Consider the following 21,230-nt stretch of genomic DNA (forward strand, 5'->3'; position numbering starts at 1 on the left):
CACCACTTATTGAAAAGACTGTGTTTTCTCCATTGTATATTCTTGCCTCCTTTGTCACAAATTCGGTGACCATCGGTGCATGGGTTTATCTCTGGACTTTTTAGCCTGTTCCATTGATCTGTATTTCTGTTTTTTTGCCAGTACCATACTGTTTTGATTACTGTAGCTTTGTAGTATAGTCTGAAGTCAGAAAGCCTGATTCCTCCATCTCTGTTTTTTTTTCTCAAGATTTCTTTAGCTATTCACGGTCTTTTGTGTTTACATACAAATTGTAAAATATTTTGCTCTAATTCTGTGAAAAATGCTATTGGTAATTTGATAGGGATTGCACTGAATCTATAGATTGCTTTGGGTAGTATAGTCATTTGCACAATATTGATTCTTCCAATCCAAGAATCACTCCATCTGTTTGTGTCATCTTTTATTTCTTTCATCAGTATCTTCTAGTTTTCTGAGTACAGGTCTTTTGCCTCCTTAGGTAGGTTTATTTCTAGGTATTTTATTCTTTTCGATGGGATGGTAAATGGGATTGTTTCCTTGATTTCTCTTTCTGATCTTTCGTTGTTAGTGTATAGAAATGCAAGAGATTTCTGTGTATTAATTTTGTATCCTGCATCTTTACCAAATTCATTGATGAGCTCCCTCTCAGTTTTTGTCTTTGCTCATATGCTCCCTTAGTTTGGAGTGTTCTCTCCAATCTTAATTAATACCTACCCAGACTTCAAGTCTCAGCTCAAAAGTCACCTCCACAGGAAAACCTCTCTTGATACCCCAGACAGATGGGATTTTTGTTATTATACATGCCCAGGGTATCCAGTCCTTTCCCTTTTTAGCACTTAGTTTGTAAGTATTGAATTATATGGTGTTTAATTAATAGCCATCTTCCATACAAGACAGTACTAGTGCCTAGCACTAGTCAGTAAATTGAGCTAGTTGTGTAAATAAATCTATAGTATGGACCCTGATTTTAATTCAAGAAAAGTTAGAAACTTCAGGAAATGGAAGGCAAATTCTCTGAAAAAGTTATAGAAATACTATACTGGAATAATAACAGAACTGGAGAATAAGAATGTGGTTCATTAATGATGGGCATTCCTTCCATCAAGAAGTGGTGTCTAATTCCTCTCTGAATCTGGACAGGTCTGTGACTGCTTTGTCCAGTACAGGATGGCAGATATGATGCCATACTAGTTCTGTGTGTAGCTCTTAAATGGCCTGGCAGCATCCACTTATCACCACTAGGAAGCCAACAGCTAATTAAGAAGGGAGACTTCTTTGAGACCACCATGCTGTGAGTAGCCCAAGCCACATGGAGAGGCCCTGGAGGAAGAGATTTATTCCCATAGAGAGAGAGAGAGGTCAAGGAACAGGGAAGCAGCAGAGATGTGAGTGAGGGAGCCATCTTGGAAGTGGACCGTCCAGCTCCAGCTGCCCCGACAAAGTCCATGAGGATCTGAGATGAACCACCTGGATAAGCCTTTCCCAAATTCCTGATCCACAAATCATCAGCAAAATAAAAAGATTGTTTCCAGCCCCTAAGTTTGGGGGTGGTTTGTTATGTAGCAATAGATAACTGGAACGAAGAGTGAGAAAAGTGAATTCATGAAGAGGAGGAGCTGAGAAAAGATGATTCAGAGGAGAAAATTGGTGAAGGGTGAAATAAGAAATGCATAACAACCACCTCAGCAGTAAGTGTTCAAGGAACAGGGATGGTGAGACTATCCATAAAACCACTAGAGGCTTGCAAACTCCCCATTTATGCATTTACCACAACCAGATTGGGGCAGGGGAGGGGGTGAAGGCTTCTTGGAAGGGGTGGTGCCTTCACTGAGTCTTAAAGAAGGATTAAGAGTTGCTCAAGCAGGGATGGGGTCAAGCATGTTCCAGGTGATAGAATATGATGTGCAGAGGCCCACATAAGAGAAAAATGGGGAAGTGGCCAGAATGAGGTTGGGGAGGGGTATCTTGTGGGCCATGATAAGGCATTTGGACTTCATTCTGAGGGTACTGGGAAGCCTCTGGAGGATTTAGGCAAGAGAGTGGCATGGTCAGATTTGCAATTTAGAAAGACCACTCTGGATAGGAGGGCTGTGCAATAATCCAAGATACCAATGATTATATTCTGGACTTGGTGGTGGCAGAGTGGATGGAGAGACATGAATGGATTTGAGCCATTTTAAGGAGACTGATCTGTCAGACTTGATTGATTAAATTTGTAGACAAAGGAGAAACTGAAGCTAAGAATAAGCTCCAGTAAACTGGCTTGAGCAACAATCTGTGTGGATGGACAAGAGAATGGAAGGGGAGAAGGAGCAGACTGGACAGATCACGATGAACTCTGTTCTGGGCATGTTGACTTTGGAGTTCCTGTGGGAATAAACAGGGATGTCTCCCCGGCAGTTCTGAAGCTCAGGAGAGACCACAGCACCAGCAGTGATAGTTTGGGCACGGATGGCATTGAGGTGAGTTTGGAAGTCATGGGCCTAGATTAGTCCATCCATAGGAGGGAGCATTTAAAGTTGGAGGAAAGAAGAGTGAAGCTAGAGATCTAGCCTCTGGGAAACACCAACACTTAAAAGCAATGAAACAGAATCAGAGAGAGACAGAGGCAGAGAGACAGAGAGCTAGAGAAAAGAAGCCAGGAGAGAGCAGTATCACTGAGCAAAAGAGGAAAGCTGGAAGGAGAATTCCTGGGACATGTGTGATCTAATCCTATGTTAGTTAAAACAATTGTGGGTTGATACCAAATGAGCAAACATGACAATTCCCTGGTATTGCAAAACTAACATTTCATTGCTCTTCATAAGAAAATGAAGCAACTTCATTTCATAAGGAAATGAAGGGGGCTTATCAGAGCCTCAATCTATGTCATCCCTACAAACTTATATTTGAGTATGATATAATCATGAAAATACTTCTGGAAAGATAATATTGCAAAAAGCTCTGAGAAACTGAAAAAAATAGATTAAATGGCAGGGTCACACTAATGTCTGCATATCATCATAATACATCACAAACTTGCTATTCAAACTCAATACATTTATGTAGTACTTTGGACTTTTCAGGATACTTTGATGATCTCATTAGCCCCTGATGTGGTTATAATGAACTAGATGACTCTGGCATCAATGGCTTATTACACTGCTAAGAGAACGTAATAAGCAGCATAAAAAGAAGAATATAGACAGAGTTACAGAAGTTCAGAAAAGGGAAATGTTGCTTGTGTGGGAGAGAGTAAGCTTTGAAAAGCCAAGAGCACTTACTGAGTGCTTACACTGTGCCCTGTTACTGAGGCAGGCACCGTATGTGTTATCTCATTTAAAGGACGTGGGTATGTTGAGTGGTAGAAATGGGCATTTTACACAGAGGTAGATGGCAACTTTGGTATTCATCATAGTGTCTGGCACAAAAGCGCAATAGCTACTAATATTAGTGGCTGTCATTCATTGAGTACTTCCTGGTGCCAGGTGCAACCCTTCGTACACGCTGTCACATTTCAGCTTCAATGCAACCCACTTTACACATAAACTCAAGTGACTCACACAAGTGAAGTCCCTGGTGAAAAACAAATCGCATACTCAGCTAAGAATTTTGAGGAGAATTTAATCATGGGCTGGCCAAAACGTTCGTTTGGCTTTAAGTAAAAAATAAAAGACATTTTTCATTTTCATGAAGAACTTTATCGAACAATGTATTCACTAACCGAGCTAAGTTTTTGGCCACCCCAATATTTCCTTTAAAAGGAGAAAGTTTTTAGAGGTGTGGGCAGAGTAAAGAGAACCAGTAAGGGATGTTGAGGCACCCAGAGACTAGCAAAAACAGGAAGTCATTACCACCCTTAGATGGAGATCATTTAAGGAACGTCATTAAGCAGATCAAGCTCAGCTGCAGTAAATTGGCCGCTTCTTTCCAGAGCATAGAAGTTAGCAATTCTCACTTTGCTGCTTTCATCGATATTTTTACGTCAAACATTATGTCACGGTTATGTTGGATCCCTTGATCCCTTCTGCAACTACTCTGACCAGCATTCACAGTGCCAGCAAATACTTTGAGAAGCTGGTGAGGGTGGATGGCGCCAAGCACAGCCTCATTATGCATTGAATATTGCCAAATGCTCTTTCTGAAAATGCTGAATTGCCTTTTCTTTACATTCTTTTTTTCTTTCTTTTTTTTAAAAAAAATTTATTTATTTATTTTTGGCTGTGTTGGGTCTTCGTTGCGGTGCGCGGGCTTCTCATTGTGGTGGCTTCTTTTGTTGCAGAGCATGGGCTCTAAGTTCGCGGGCTTCCGTAGTTGTGGCTCGTGGTCTCTAGAGCGCAGGCTCAGTAGTTGTGGCTCACGGGCTTAGCTGCTCCACGGCATGTGGAATCTTCCCGGACCAGGGCTCCAACCCATGTCCCCTGCCTTCCCTGTGCCACCAGCGAAACCCCCTTATTTTCTTAATATTCATAATGTCGTGTGCTTAAAAGAGGACTTTAAAGTGTGCTGTTTACTACTTCCATGTAAGTAGTTACATAGGATTATCAGAACCCAGCCAGGAGCTAGAATCGCCAAAAAGAGGGACCACCAGACACAAGTTATGGTTATAGAAGGGTTGTTGCTAGAACCATGAAAAAGCAGGAAGGGAGTAAGAGGAATAAATATGTTAACCTTCCTTTCGTCTTGCCCTCCCATCTCCTGTAAGTGCCGCCCATTGGCCAAAGCCAACAATAACGGGATCCCAGGTGATACAGTCGATGAAGGTCAGTCCTCTCGGGCTCAGAGTAAGACAGAAAACAGTGAAGCATGGGTCTTGGGCACACCAAGATTACACAACTAGAATGCGGGAGGGACAGGAGTCAAAGTCAGGTTTATTATGCCTTATTGACTGCTTTTATGTATTTCTCTTCCATACATGTTGCAGGTGCTTGGTAAATATTTCTTTAAAGAATGAATTCCCAGGTGACAGCTGAAGAAACCAAGGTTAGGAGGGTATGCATCTTGACTTTAGGAACCAGAACCCTGGAACCATCTCCTAGTTTGTAAAATGCTGCCTGCCCATTTGACCAAACATAATTCACTGCTTGTATGTCAAAGGAAATCTGCAGCAGTCGGTTTCCTCCACAGTAAATCGTTTTGTGTCAAACATAATGATTCTTATCTGGCAGCACTGACTTAGTGTCAGAATGCAGACTTATGGAAGAAAAAAAAAAGAAGAATTCAGACTTATGGTATTTAACTTGATCTAGTATTTTTAGTACTTGGGATGGATGAGGACACTTGAGCCCTCATTCTCTTTAAGGACGCCAACCCCTACCCTCAAACACCGAACCCCAGTGAAAGCAAATCTTGTATTTGCTAAAAATGGAGTAAGAAAGGAGTAAGGCAGGAATGTCTCTTTTAATCCTGAAATAATTGCTATCTAAAATTGACTTCAAATGCAGGTCCAGAAATATTATCAATGGAAAAGAAAAATTGCCTCTGTATCAGTCAGTGTCTAGCTAGGAGAATATAAACAGCTCTAGGTATTTCAAATAGAGGGAATTTAAACAGGGAATTAGTTACAAAGATCTTGAAATGTGTGGAAGACAAAAAGGAGCAATTTGACCATAAGTCCCACAGTGTAATTCACAATTACATCCCCAGTACCTGGTATGTAGCAAAGGTTCAAAAATGTGTATTGAATCTATGATTACACTTGTGAGTGAGATTTGGTCTATCAACCTAGGAAGGCCATGGGTTCTGCTGGAAAGCATTAAGATACCTATATGACTCTGATGATTCAATGGATGTATGTGGTTTGGCCTTAGGTAGGAAATCATGTTCAAAGCCTTCTGAACCTGTCAATGCTACTGTATAGCACAGAGAATTCTATGTTCTGTGATAACCTGTATGAGAAAAGAATCTGAAAAAAAAATGAATATAGGTATAAGTGAATCACTTTGCTGTATACCTGAAACTAACACAACATTGTAAATCAACTATAATCCAATAAAATTAAACAAAACCAAAAAAGCAAACAAAAAGAACCCAAAAGCTAAAACAAAAAACCCTCAAAACCTGTCAATGAATAATATTTAATGAGCTCGTACTAGGTACGAGATACTATCCTAGACACTTTTCTAAGCATTTTGTATTATTAACTTTAACCGTCCTAATAACCCTATGATAATGGATTCACTGTTTCCAATTTCATAAATTAGGATGAAACGGAGGCAAAGAGCTTTCAAGTAACACAACTAAGATCATACAACAAGAAAATAGCAGAGCCAAGCTTCCACCCACAAAGTTTGGCTTCAGAAGCTACATTCAGACTCCACACCATATGTCTGTCCACTGCTCAGGTGATGAAAGCTTAGCCTACCTTTCTACCATTATTTTCCATTTCCCCCATTGTACTCTGGGGCATAAACCAGCTAGCTGTTTCCCCAACCTGTTTCCTCTCCTTTCTGGGCTCATAGAAGACTATTTCCCAGCTCTTCCCTTTGGTTACTAAAGCTGTGTGACTGAGTCCCAGCCAGAGGAAAGTGAGCAGAGGTGATATGTACCACTTCCTGGCCTGGCCCATTAAGCCTCTCACACGTGGTGCTGAATGCTCTGTAACTTTCTTTCAGCTTGAGGAAGGTGAGCATGGTGAACTTGGATGCCATATTTGAAAGTGTTGGAGCCACAAAATGGAAGAAGGCTAGACCCCTGCATGTCACTTGGAGAAGAGTCAGGAACCAATCAAGACATTCTGCTAGCCTTTAAGTGAACAACAGATGAACTTCTATCAACTTTATTCCACTATATGTGTTGGGGTCATTTTGTTACAGCATCTAGAATTATCTTAACCAATACATACAGGATTTGAACTGATCTATCTATTGTTGCATGAACACGCATTTGGCTTTTGAACATACTTTTCCTTAGAATTCTCATTCTATCCTTCCAATTATTCACATCCTAAAAATTATTCAAGGCCTAAAAATTATTCAAGGCCTAAACCTTCAAGCAGCTCTCTTCCACTCCCACTAGGCACCGTGATTTCTTTTCCCCATAACTTCCTATAGCACTTTGTTGATTGTATCTCTCATGTGCCCTTAGCATAGCTCTCACTTTGGATGTCTTGTTTTCCCAGTAAGCTCTTCAAGGTCAAGGATCATGTTTTAATGCTTCTCATATGTCTCTGAAGTACATAACATGGTGTTGTGCCTTGAGAATTCTCAATATCTGTAGGGAAAATGAATTTATATATGTATTAGACTTAATAAAGCCCATTTTCCATTTGGGCTTTATTCCATTTCCCTTTTCCCAAAAGTAGTCCTTTATCACTAAAGCAGGAAGGCATGTAAGAAGTGATTTACTGGAGTTCATGTCTTTATTATTCTTTTCACCAATATACATATTCTAACACTTTCGGACAACTGCTTAGAAGAGACAGAAGCCGTGCTTATCAAATTTCAGATGACACAAAACTAGAGGTAATAAATAATGCACAAGATGACAGAATCAAAATGAGGCAAGTTGGAATGAAGATAACATTTAATAGGGATAACTGAAAAATTAGATTAAAAAAAAAGTGGCCCAATTTTGGTATGGAAAGACAGGGCTAACACCAATTTATAGGAAAAATCTTTCAGGTTTTAATTGGCTGCTGGGCTGACATGAGTCCAGAGTGGATACACGGGACTTTGTTTATAATTAGGCTCAGGGCACTTGGTGGCAAAGTATTCAGGCTCTAACAAGGCACGGGCATGAATTAAGGTTGCCAGGTGGAGACCAGCTGGAGGTGGATGAAACCTCAATGTTAGGTAATGGGGGAAAAAAGGTCCATATTTTGGCCTGGGCAAGCTCAGCACATAGGGCAACTTTCACCTGTAGCATTGGTGGGAATCCCCTGCTGAGAACACCATCAGGTGATTTCTGGACACTAATTTGGTGCCAATTTAGTATCAGCATGGATTCCCTGAGAGTTTTGCCTCAGAAGTAGAGCCCAGTAGGTCTCAAAGGTTTGTTATTTTACTTTTGTTCCCACTCCCCAGTGTCAGGGTGAGAGCTGTCCTTCACTTAAGACCCCTCACTTTCAAAGCTGAGAAATGCCATGTCATCTGGGTAAATTCAAGTCACCCTTGAGAGAGGGGAGAGAAGACAGATCACATCTCCTCTGTTGCTCAGCTGGGACAACTGTTCCAGGATCCTTAGCTAGATCCCTCCTAGAAACCTACATTTCCTGAAAACTGGTATCAGAGTTCTGACAAAAAGGCTGTGGCCTTGACCTTGGCACTGGACCACCAAAAAAGCCAATACAATCTTAGGCAGTGTTAATAGAAGCCTAGCACCTGGAATAAGGGTCCTGCTGTAGTCTGTGCAGGTCAGACCACAGGAAGAATTGTTTCTATTCCAGATACCATGATTTAAAAGGGATACAGGCAAACCACTGTGTATCAAAAGGAAGATGACCAGAATGTTGAAGGGATTTAGAAACCAATCACTAGTTACTTTTTGGTGGTTCAGGATCAAGGCTTGGAGTGGGTCAGGATGGTGGGTGGGATGCGGTGTCAGGTAGCATAGATAGCAGAACTGTCTTCAGATATGTGAATGCTGTCCTGTGAAAGAATGTTAGGTAATGCCAGAAGGCAGAACTGGGACCAGTGGGATTTAAGCCCACAATGAAGAATTTTTAACTGTGATAACTCTTCAAAAGTGGAATACACTTTGCAAGTAAGTGAGGTTTAGAATGTTCAAGTAAAGATCTGGTCACTGTCATAGATGTTTTAGCTGGAATTCCAGAACATTGAGTGGGAATTTAGATGAGAAGGTTTCTAAAGTCCTGTTCAAATCTAATGTTCTATGATCTCATCAATCTTAAAATTAGAACTATGCTACAGAACGTGAGGAAAGAAGATTATTACCTGAGATTATTTTGGAGTTACTACCTGAAGTGGATCTTCCCCTCAAAAAGAGCAGAACCCATGGATTATGTAATCTGCAATGCGTGAGAGGGGAAAAATAGAAGCTTAGTACCATTAAGAAGGGAAAGGAACTCCCTGAGGGGCATGAAAAAAGAAACGTTCAACAAATATCTCGGGAATTCCACGGAGTCTATACAGGCCTGAGGGAAAGGCAAGGGAGGAGTTTGGAAACCCTCTTTCCCAGTGACAAAAGAGTTGTGATGCTCCACGTCTGAAACTGCTCAAGGTGAGCGCACATCTATCGTGGAGGAAAGCACACTTGGTCTTTGCCTCCCTACCTCTGCGGGCCCTGTAGGCAAACAGAATCACATTCTTAGTAAGAACGGATTGTCCTTGAAATACTGTGAGTTTCCAGATGTCTATGTCTCTCTCTCTATGTGTCTCTTGGGCTCCTCCTCTTTCTTTCAGACAGGAAGAAATAACATTCTTTTAATAATCTAGAGTCTCACGTGGGGTGAGGGGTCATCTGCAGAGAAAGTCAAGGTAAGGTGGACTTGGGTGCGAAGACAGATTCTCACACTAGGAAATGGGGGTGGAGGTGGGGCGTGGTACCACGTGCTGGGCAACCTGGGAGCAGGAGAGTAGGGAGAGAGGTCAAAGTATCTGTCCACAAAGGAATCCCATCCTTTCCTTCCCGACCACCAAGAAGACCCCACAGTCGTTCTGTCCAAAACATAGCCCGCTCTCCAAGTGCGCCTTGGGTCCACGTGAGGCGTGCACCTGCGGCGGAACACAGGTAACGTCAAGTCCGGGTACAGCGCCTTTTGGCCGAGCTCCCCTCACCAGCGCGCACCTCTTGCGTTGTCGGCTTCCTCGGCCGCTGCCTCTGGCCCCACTCCTCGTGCGATGCTCGCCACTACAACTCCCACCTCAGCTGCCGCAAACCCGAGAGCGGCAAGTGGGCGCGCGGGATGCGCGCGGGCCGGCGCCCGGAGGTCTGGGCATGCTCAGTCGCGCGGGCAGGGCTCCGGGCGCGAGCCGGGCTCCCGCTGCACCACATTCATCTGCTGCCAAGGGGAGCCGCCGGGCGCTCGCAAGCTCGGCGCGCGCTGCCCGCGGAAGACCCGGCTGCCGCGCCCCCCGCCGCCTCCCCGAGTCATGGCCTCGCTCGGCCATCCCGCCGCCTTCGGCCGGGCCACCCACGTCGTGGTGCGGGGACTGCCCGAGTCCCTCGGCCAGCACGCGCTGAGGAGCACCAAGGGCGACGAGGTGGATTTCGCCCGCGCCGAGCGGCAGCACCAGCTGTACGTGGGCGTGCTGGGCAGTAAGCTGGGGCTGCAGGTGGTGCAGCTGCCGGCCGACGAGAGCCTCCCGGACTGCGTGTTCGTGGAGGACGTGGCCGTGGTGTGCGAGGAGACGGCCCTCATCACCCGCCCCGGGGCGCCGAGCCGGAGGAAGGAGGTAACTGGCCGCCCGGAGACGCGAGGGGCGCGGCCGGGGACGCGCGCCGGGCCCTCCCGCGCCGCCCGAGCCGGACGTGCTGGGGGAAGCGCGGAAGTGGCCCCCGGGCTAGTTCCGAACTTCCCATTTAGGGGAGACGGTGTGTGTGCGAGAGAGAGAAGTTCATTGTTCACGCCTCCCGGCTGCCGGCGCAGCTTGGGTGCCTTCTAGAGGAGCCGACTGAGTGTGGTGGTGCGGACTCGGGCAGGTGGGTGGGGTGGGGAATCCGTCTCATAGGCATTTTTATTTGTAAAGATTAAAAAGCAGCGAAGACAGTGCAACTCTGCTCGTTTCCCAGGGAGCGGGGGGCAGGGAGGGGTGCCGTTCCAAGCGGGCGCGCGGAGCCTGGGCGAGGGCTCCGGCGGGGCCGGTTGATGACCCTAAACCCCCAAGTCCTGCCAGGAGCTGGGAGCAGGGAGGGCCAGATGAATTAACGGTCGATGCCCGCAGACGTGGGTCGTCCCGAGTTACTTTTCGGTGGTGGAGAGTGAGTCCCGCAAAGGGGACTGGCAAGTGAATGAATGTAAGAAGACTGGCCTGTTGCTGAGCCGCGGTGTCTGGGTTTGAAAAGCAGAACTCGGTGTAGGGTGTTGGTGTATGTGTCTGTGTGTTTAATTGGAAATGGTGGTTTCACAAATTCAATAATTTTTATTCTCTGTATTTTTAAGCTCATAGCAATTAGAGCTTTTTGTGTTCTCAGAGGATGGTGACTACTTTAAAATATTGCAGTTTGTGAAAATGTCTGTGATTGCTTTAAACACAAGGTAGGTTAGTGGGGAGAGACAAATAAGAGTGAGATTGGATTTTAAAATGCCGTCCGGCCTGGGATTCTTCTCATTGCCTGCTGAGAGCCCAGGGTCAAGACTCTTGGTTGCTATTGGCATCAAGTGGCATTGCAAGAAGCTGGTGGTTTCTTTCATATCTGGAGGGTTAAGGATTTTCCCTCCCTATTTTTCCTTTATTCGATTCGCATTGGAAATGCCTCATAGAGCTTGTAGTTAAAATATGCTTCTTCTCCACATGCTTCACTACTTGGTTGATAGAACTTTGCTTGGTCTGAGAGAATAAGTATATTTGATTTATTTCCCACTAAGAGAATCAGCTTTTTTTTTTTCACCCTGCCTTAGCAGAAAACCAAAAGAGTAACAGATCTCATTCTCTTAGCTCTTTTATCTCCTTTGCCACCTCTCCATCTTTGAATCTGTGAGATGACCCACTCTATTTTAAACTGATAAGCATGTAACCCCATTTGAATACTTTCTAATGTGTCCTAGGCCATATGACAAAGCTGTGGTTTGTGCTTAAAAGAGTAACATAGATTTTAAAAACCCTTTCAAAATGATACTCATTTGATGTGGCTGGTCCAATTTCATGTTGAGACTGTCATATATTTAATCATCCATTTCATTTTCTTCCTATAATAAAACCTTTCAAATTTTGGCCTTCCTGATACTAAAGTGGGCATTGATCTGTCTCCCTGTCAGATTTTGAGGCATACATTTTAAATGGGTTTCACTCTTCAGGCTGGTGGCCCACTGCCAGAGGCCACATAGTGTAATGGATAAGAACATCAGACTGGATCTAATTCTGTGACCTTAGCGAGTATCTCTTGCCTCAGTTTTCTCACCTGTAAAGTGGACATAATCATACCTATTTCATAGAATTGTGGTAATAAATTTATTAATCCATCAGAAATATAGAGAACAGGACATTTCATAAGTGTTGGTCGTTATTATTCACTTACCAAGGGGTCGTGGAAGATTTACTCCTTGAGCAGTAAGAAGTCTCCTGTACACTGATGCAGTTACAGTGACATTTCCCTTTCCGAGGGTGAAGGGGTGTCTTCTTCACGCCTTAGGTTCCAGCCTAATCTGCTCATTAGCACTGCCTTCCAGCTCAAGTTTTCTGCAGGTGTGTGGTCCCGCCCCCAAACACCTTTGCCATTGCACCTGATCTGGGTTCCCAGAGTAATGGGCCTTCCAGCCAGAGAGGGGAATGCGGGCAGTCATGTTGGGTGGGGTGCTTCAGAGATTTCTTTGAAATCTCTCACAGTTTGCTGCCTACATTGAAGTTAATAAATTCTTGTTAAATGAATGAACAAATGAATTAATGAAATGCTAATTAGCTAATACCAGCAAGCTGATAATAATTACTTCAAGGACTTCTTGGATTGTTTTATATATATATATATATATGTGACACCTAACTCCCTAACTGAAACTCCACAACAGCTGAGGCATTATATTAAAATTATTAACACTGATCTCCTGTCTTCTCCCTCTGCATTCCATTTTCCACACTGTAGCCAAGTTGGTCCTTCTAAAACTCAGATCTGATCCTGTTCCTCCTCTGATTAAAATTCTAGAGGGGCCTCCACTGAGCCTGATAAACCCGTTGAGCTGGGTTCTGCTTGCCTTTCCAGCTTCAGTTGCATCTCTGACCCCACCCGAGGTGCCTCCCAATTCTTGGCTCAAGCCAGGTTCTTTTTTCAAGCTCACCATGCTGTTGCTTTTATGGGTGTACATTCCTCCTTTGCCCAGGACATTCTTCCTCCTTCTTCTCCTGCATTTTACCTGTCTGTTTCTACTCATGCTTCAGTTCTCAGCTTACTCTTACCATTAATATTATTAGCTAATCTTTATTGGGTGCTTACCATTGGCCAGACATTGTGCCGGATTTATGACATGTGTTTCATTGAATGCTCACGTCAAATCTTTGAGCTCATTGCTATCATTATTCCTGTTTAAAAGTTGATGAAACTGAGTCTTAGAGAGATTAAATTGCCCAAGGTTATAGAGTGGAACTAGTGAAACCAGGATTTGAACTCAGATTTGCAGGACTCTAAAGCTCTAGTCCCGACTGTTGTGATACTAGATCTCACCTTCTCAAGCATTAGATTGGTTGTCCTTTTATGAGCACCTCTGTACTCCCTGTTATGGTATTTATCATACCATATGGTAATTGCCTGTTTATCTTTCTGTACCTCCCACTATTATGAAAACTGTGAGAGCAAGGATCATGTCTGCGTTGTTCAACATTTTATCCCCTGGGCCTTGAACACAATAATCATGTAGCAAATATATTTTGTTGAACAAATTTGTTCATGATTTTAGGTCAACCTTCGTTCTCCCTCATTATGACATATTTGGTGTTTTGCAAGCATTTCTAGTCAGCAGAGTCCCACAAGTTTCATTACAACTATAGGTGATTTATAACTGTTTTTCTCTCCCTCTCCCTTTCCGTGCCTCTGTCTCTTGTTGTTGTTTTGTTTTAATTAAAATCCTGAGAAGTTTCTTCTTAATCAAAGCATCATGTTATATTTAATGACTTTTCTTCCTTGGAAGAAAGGACTGAGAACCAAACTAAAGAAAGTAACGCTTCTGTGAAAGCTCAGTGTTTGCAATAATGGGGCCTCCAAAGATTAATAAAACACAGACCCTGTCTGCAGCAAGCTTAAGTTTTAGTGAAGAAAACTGCATATAGAGAAAGTCAGCGAATAATATTACATGTCTAAGAACTTTGTGTCTTCCGGAATATGAATGTCTTAATATGCTTAATTTTTTTTTTTTTTTTGCGGTACGTAGGCCTCTCACTGTTGTGGCCTCTCGCGTTGCGGAGCACAGGCTCCGGACGCGCAGGCTCAGCAGCCATGGCTCACGGGCCTAACCACTCTGCGGCATGTGGGACCTTCCCAGACCGGGGCACGAATCCATGTCCCCTGCATCGGCAGGCGGACTCTGAACCACTGCGCCACCAGGGAAGCCGTATGCTTAATATTTTGAAGACAAATTAGCCTTAAGAAACCAATCATATTTTAAATGAATCCAGCTTACATTTTAGAGGGGAAAAAAAGAGAAAGTTAACTTCTAAATGTCAAAGTCCAGTAAGCAAATATCTAAAAGCTATGACAGTGTGTGAGGATTGGGTTTTTTTAAAAATAAAAATTTTGTTTCAATTGTACATGTCCGCAGTACCAAATTCAAAAGGTACAAGAGGATACACGGTTAAAGTAAGTCTTGGATTTCCCTGGTGGTGCAGTGGTTAAGAATCCGCCTGCCAATGCAGGGGACATGGGTTCAAGCCCTGGTCCGGGAAGATCCTACATGCTGCGGAGCAACTAAGCCCATGTGCCACAACTACTGAGCCTGCACTCTAGAGCCTGCGAGCCACAGCCACTGAAGCCCAAGCACCTAGAGCCCGTGCTCTGCAACAAGAGAAGCCACCACAAGGAGAAGTCTGCACATGCAATGAAGAGTAGTCCCCGCTCGCTGCAACTAGAGAAAGCCCATGCACAGCAACAAAGACCCAACTCAGCCCAAAATAAATAAATAAATAAATTTATTTAAACAAAGAAAGAAAGTAAGTCTTGCCACCCTTACCTCACCCTTGTACCTGACTACCCAGTTTCTTTCCTCAGAGGCAACTACTAATGCCATTTTCTTGTTTGTTTTTTTTTTTCCAGAAAGTTTTTAGTACTTAATAAATGATTAACTGACAGAGTTTACTCAGGAAAATTGTGAAATATATCCTGTGCCCTTTCACCCCTCTTTCAGGGCCATTCTGGGGTATTTGGTCTAAGAGAAAACCACACAAACTCATTCTCAAAAAGTGATAATGGCTTTAATTATCCTTGCCTGGAGCATTTGCACTGTTAGGGACCTCTTTAGGAAGAAGGCGATATGCTTAGCACAAAGTAATAAATCTCCAAAGTAAAAATAAACATTGAGGGGGGGAAAGGAGGGCATAAACAGAAGAGGTAAGCAATACATATTTGCATAGTAATTCCCCTTCTGTTGGGGCACTTAACTATTTGGACTTACATCTTTGGGTCCTGGTTTATTCTTTGATTAGGAAAAAAGCATAATTATATTGATCCTAGAGGCAAGGTGAGCATTAAGACCATGTCTAATGACCAGCCAACTTATGTGTGTGTGTGAATCCCCAAAGATGGTGTTACTATTAGCTCTATTTAAAAGATAAGGAGACTGAGTCTCTGGTAACCAAGGTTAAGTAACTTGTCCAAAGTCACACACAGATAATAAGTGGCAGAACTGAGCTTCTCATGAAAGTATGAAGGTCTTGTCTGCTTGAAGTGCTTGTTGCCAGTTGTGCTTAATCGTAATAGATCATTAAATCAATATAAAACTGCCCCCTGAATATCATTTTACACACTAACGATATACAATATAACTTGGATATTAACTAAGTGAATCATTTTACTTCCCTCCTCTCCTAAATGAGAGTGGACTATTTTCATTTTAGTTAAAAAAATAATTCAGGCATTTACATGAAACCCACAAATTGCCCGGGCACACTTTACGCATAATTGTGCCTTATTTACCAGCCTACTGGATGATTGCTTTTTTAAATGCACACTTGTCCTCAAACTTCTGTTTAACTTCAGGTGAGTAAACTACCCTAAACCATAATTAGAAATTAACCTGATTCTCACCAAGCTGGAACGTGAAGGCGCTGGAGACTCTTCACATGGCGGCAGATTAAATGGTTCTTGATAAATTGTCACCTCCAACTGGTTAGAACAACTGCTCTCTTTCAGGGTGTTTCTTTTCCAAATCTTCTACATGGCCTTGGCAATAAATGTTTGGAAATTGACGTGTGTCTTGGGAACTGGGACGCATCCCATAATGTAATCTACTCCCATGCAGTTGATCTTGAAAGCGTTGAAAAGAAAGAACATAATGATGAGTAGGGAGTGACTTCTGTTAGATACTATCAGCTGAAAATGAACTTTCTGCAGAGATTCCTAGAATCATTATAAGACTAAGAAGGCAGCGGTGGATCCCTTATAATTCACATATGCTGGGAAATTGCTTTTGCATGTTTTTGAATTCTTATTGAGCTCAGATTTCTTCAAAATTAGGTATCCAGTCCATTAATATAAACCACAACACAGAAAAATCTACTTAAGACTTTTGAAAAGATTTACCTTCTACTGTCTTTGCATCGTAAATAAATTATTCATGAACCTCAATATAAATTTGGAAATGCATGTTTAAAAAATGAGTGATGGTTATTATTTATTTTATGGCATTTGCTGTTAAAATCTGTAACCACTTCAGAAAGCCTAGTTTTCTGACTGGAGATCTGGACACGTGGTAGAGTTCATTCCCCTAATCAAGAGGTGCCATAATAAAGGATAAAATAGCTGAAACCTTAATGAGAAAAGGTTTCATTTATATCTTATACAGAACACAGTGCATTGTTCACCCCGGGTAGTAGAAAAATATTTATTTACTGTAATGCAATCCCTGATGTTGCATCAAAATGCTCCCCTGACCTTTGAAGTTGGCTTTCACTGCTGTCCTTAAACTGATATTAGGTATTAATCTGTCAGAGTCCTCAGGTGCATTTCATAAACAGGCACTTTTCATCCAAATGGACAAGCAAGAGTAATCTCAAACAACAAATCCCATTTAAAAATGTGTGCGTGTAATGCCATCCCAGTTTACTTTGTCATTGTCAAATAATGTAATAATATACATTGTTTTCTTGAAACTGAGTGCTGAGGGGTAGTAGCACGTAGAAAGGAATAAATCACCAGACTTTAGACTGCTGTTTCTAAATGTCTAGATCATCTAAGCAAGTATGACCAGAGAAGTGAGCACAGCAGACTACGAAGATAGAAGTACAAATTAGTATAGGGTTGGTTTAATTTTGCCCAACAAATCAAACTGAATTAGTTTAACATAGCAAATTAAAGGGAATATAACTTTTAGTCTGCTTTTGTAGCTAGATGGGCTTATGGGATAAGCCGTTATTCTAATGAAGATGAATATATCAGTATTTTGCTTGATTTGAATGTGAGTGAGTAAATCTTTGACTTCATTAAAAATATGTTTGCTTTGATTCCTTTGTTCTTTTGTTTAAGAAGTATTTATGTTTTCTAATCTGCTTCTGGCAGTAATGATGAGTGCCATGATTGTGTTAAAAATGACTGTGTTGGGCTTCCCTGGTGGCGCAGTGGTTGAGAGTCCGCCTGCCGATGCAGGGGACACGGGTTCGTGCCCCAGTCTGGGAAGATCCCACATGCCGCGGAGCGGCTGGGCCCGTGAGCCATGGCCGCTGAGCCTGCGCGTCCGGAGCCTGTGTTCCGCAATGGGAGGGGCCCCAGCAGTGAGAGGCCCGCGTACCGCAAAAAAATAAAAGACTGTGTGTTTGAAGGCAAAGGCACAATAGTTGCGTCACTCATGTAGTATGTTTGTGCCTTCAGCAACTGTCTAGACCCAGTTGCTAGACAACTGGGTGGGGAGATGTAGTGGTGAGGAGATGTAGTGGTGGGGAGATGTAGGTGAATTAGATACCACCGTTGCCCATAAGGACCTCACAGTCCAGCTAGGAAGGCAGACCAGTGGCAGACACTTGCAGAACAAGAGGACAGGGTTTTATGCCAGAGCTCTGTCTGGTGCTGTGGAACCTCCAGGGGGTGGGTCTGACCCATACCAGGACTTCTCAGAAGAAGTGACAATTGAGTTAGAAGTAACCAGGGGAAGGCAGAGAGGGGCAGCCTTCAGAGATAGAGGGCACTGTGAGATCGGATGAGGGTACAGTGAAAATTAATTTCACTCATGTTGGGAAGGATGCAGGATTGAGAAAAGCCCACCTGTGGTCCCCTGATCTCTGAGATTTCAATTCCTAGTTCCAAGTTCACCAGGAGAACCACATCCTTAACCACGTTTCCTGGTTGGGGCCCAGAGGGAACTGGCTGCCTCGCACACTGCATTTCTAACTGCACTCCCATCTTTTCTCCTACCACGTGCTCCATCGAGGTCTGGCATTCCTTCCAGGATTCCTGAATAGCACAGTTTGGGAGCAATATAGTCTGCCCTGGAGTGGACTGAAGTCCACTCCAAATCTGAGATTAATTTCTTGAGGTTGCTAGAATGTCATTTGGCTGGGTAGTAATTTTTCCCCTTTGGCCCAAAATGTGCACATTAGGGTGTGTCAAGCAAACCCGGCATCTGCCATGTATAGGTATATAATATTATCCATGTCAGTGGCAGGTAAGAGAAAACTTTCCTGTTTGCTGTTGAAATGTGTTTTTATTCACAAATCTTTCCATCTTGGCAGTAGACACCATTGAGTCTCACATTAATATAAATCAAGTGCAGCTGAAACTGAGCATGCATTTATAATCATAGGCTGAATTTTGTACAAGCTACAGAAGGCTGCACGGTTGGGATACAGCACTATTCTAGATATTAGGAGACACTGGTTTTTATTTTTGCAGTGATAATGAGATCTAATATTCTTTCCAGCTTGGAAATGCTATACTTTCCTTTTGGAACTCAGGGTGTGTTAGGGTGGAAAGTGGAGGGTGGGAAAGTGATAGGGAGATGGGGACATTATAATAATTTACATTTGTGAGATGGGATTGGGGTTTGATGGATAAAAAAATACTGGATTTTATTCAACCCAAGTCATTATACTTGTTCTACTTAATTAACCAACCAATTAACCTTGCTAATGATAACCCATTATGAGATGAAGTTGAATTGCTAACTCTATTTCAAAACCTCTGCTTACTCCGCCATTTATATAGCACATTTGATAAGAAATTTTTCCCATAGAAAATGTTAAATAAAGGCCATTGAAAGAGCATAAGATTCCTAGACCCACATGATTTCTCCCATCACACATCACTGTCATCAGTGTCTACCAGCGGATGTTTCTGTGATGAGTGTGAATCAATGGCCCAAAGAAATGGATAGAAGTAGATACAAGATATGTGCTGTGAGTTGTAACTAAAAGTCTTGACATGCCCATAGCACTTCTTTCTTATAAACCCTCCATACATATGTACTGATTTCCATCTTGTGCTGAAAATTGACTTTTGTTTCCCAGATTTTGACTTCTGTCTTCCAAAAAATGCGTACAGTTATTTTTCTGAGTAAACATAAAAAAGTTAAAGATACTCATTTAAATGTAGCCTTTCTATAGTAAGCTGTGTACAGATTAAGACTGTGACACAGTAAGATATTGATGTAATTATTTTTTTTAACTTGGAGATATGCTTGTTGGCAAACTTAGACATTTTTAGCCTGAAATGATTCAAAAAATTGAAGTTAGTTAAACAATCTTGGTACAGTTACAAGATAAAAATAGAAGAAAAATACATCCATTTTATTCTTTGAATTGTTTTTGAATCATAAGGGAACTTTCATTTTACAAGGAAAGAGTAAGGTAACTAAAGCTTGGCTTTGGGTCATATTTTAGGACATTTGTGATATAGATGTATTATCCAATTCAAGAGTTTTATGTGGAGGAGTTTAAATCTAGTGCTGTATTTTGAGGTACTCAAATCATTTTTGCTCTTGCTTTTGGTATTTTCCTAACTTTCTGTGTGCCATCTTAGTCCTTTATCAAGGGTCCTGGTTTTCTGGCTCCCTTTTCTCTGAAAGATGCACTGCTGGGAGAGAGAGGGACCCTAGTCAAAAAGGGCACTGGGGGCTTCCCTTGTGGTGCAGTGGTTGGGGCGTCCGCCTGCCGATGCAGGGGACACCGGTTCGTGCCCCGGTCCCAGAGGATCCCACATGCCGCGGGGCGGCTGGGCCCGTGGGCCATGGCCATTGAGCCTGCGCGTCCGGAGCCTGTGTTCCACACCGGGAGAGGCCACAACAGTGAGAGGCCCGCGTACCGCAAAAAAAAAAAAAGGGCACTGATTTCTTCACTTTTCTCTGTTACTCTCAAACTAAACATCTCTAAAGCTTTAGGCCTCCCCTAATCTCCAAACTTCCCCAAGCCACCCCAAATATATAAGTAGTTTAATTTGGAATGGAGCACAGCTTCAAGACAAGGCTTTTAGTACAGAGTGTGTGTATGTGTGTGTGTGTGTGTGTGTGTCTTCAAATTGCTGCTCTCCACGCACTATCATGGGGTCATGAAATCAATTTAGTGAGTCATGTCCAGCTCTTTTATTTTTACTGTAATAGAATCAATAGAAAATGTCAAGAGTACATGACAACATAGGTCAGTATTTTTTCATGAAACCTTTCACTTTATACATTTGTGTTTGTGTGTCTATTAATTAGGAATATAAAATACGTTTCTTACTCTGAGTCATGGTAAGAAAAAAGTATAAAAACCCACTGTATCTCCTTTCAACCAGACTGCACCACTCAGCCTTTTGTAAAAATTCTAGAGGGCTATGCCCATTGGCCCCAAGGTTCTCAGAATCATGGCCCAAATCCCAAATGCTTCTCTATGCATATCAAAGAATACCGATTTCCACTTGCTTGGGTTGACTTCTTACAGTGATGATGTCCTGGCTGTTTGGATCCCTGTCCATCCAACACCAACAACAAAAAGCATAATTGGGGAACATGAGGAGGAAGAAGACTGTCAACTTGACTATTTGCTGGGAGCTGATTCTACTTCCCCTTCTTTGGTGACATTCTAAACCAGTTAAGGTATAGTTACATTGACCAAGACGGGAAAGCATAGTTTCCATCTGAACTTGCATCTTTTTCATGTTTTGGAGAGTAGATTTGGTGGCAGCATCAGACCCTGATCCCCTTGCATCAGGAGGGGTTGTGCTCCTGCATCTTCCCACCTGCAGCCCCCAGGTGGAAGCTGAGATCTGCACAGATGCCAGGAGACATCAGGGACCAATGTCCGGATTTGTCCTCTTGGAATGAGGACAGAAACTCAGAACACTTTGTTGTTGTTGTTGCTCAAAGAACCCCAGAATGTGTCAAAACACAGAAGGTGCTAAAACAATTATAATGTTCAAGTCATTCTCAGACCACTTCCTAAAAGACCTAGAAGGGACCTTGAAAATCACTGCTTTCATCAATTTTTTCACACATCTGTGACACTAAATGGGTGTAAATCCAGCCC

The 21,230-nt window shown here is 42.7% G+C and overlaps 1 protein-coding gene across 1 annotated transcript in view; it reads left to right on the forward strand.

The window, feature by feature from the left end:
* The first annotated feature begins 9,779 nt into the window (after positions 1-9,779).
* DDAH1 (dimethylarginine dimethylaminohydrolase 1) overlaps positions 9,780-21,230 on the forward strand; it is a 153,966-nt gene continuing 142,515 nt past the window's right edge. The window contains exon 1 of the mRNA XM_060139639.1: positions 9,780-10,334. Within this exon, the coding sequence (XP_059995622.1) occupies positions 9,780-10,334 (555 nt within the window). The remainder of the gene's footprint in view (positions 10,335-21,230) is intronic.

The sequence above is a fragment of the Lagenorhynchus albirostris genome, chromosome 2 (assembly GCF_949774975.1).
Source record: "Lagenorhynchus albirostris chromosome 2, mLagAlb1.1, whole genome shotgun sequence".
Lineage (NCBI taxonomy): Eukaryota > Metazoa > Chordata > Mammalia > Artiodactyla > Delphinidae > Lagenorhynchus > Lagenorhynchus albirostris.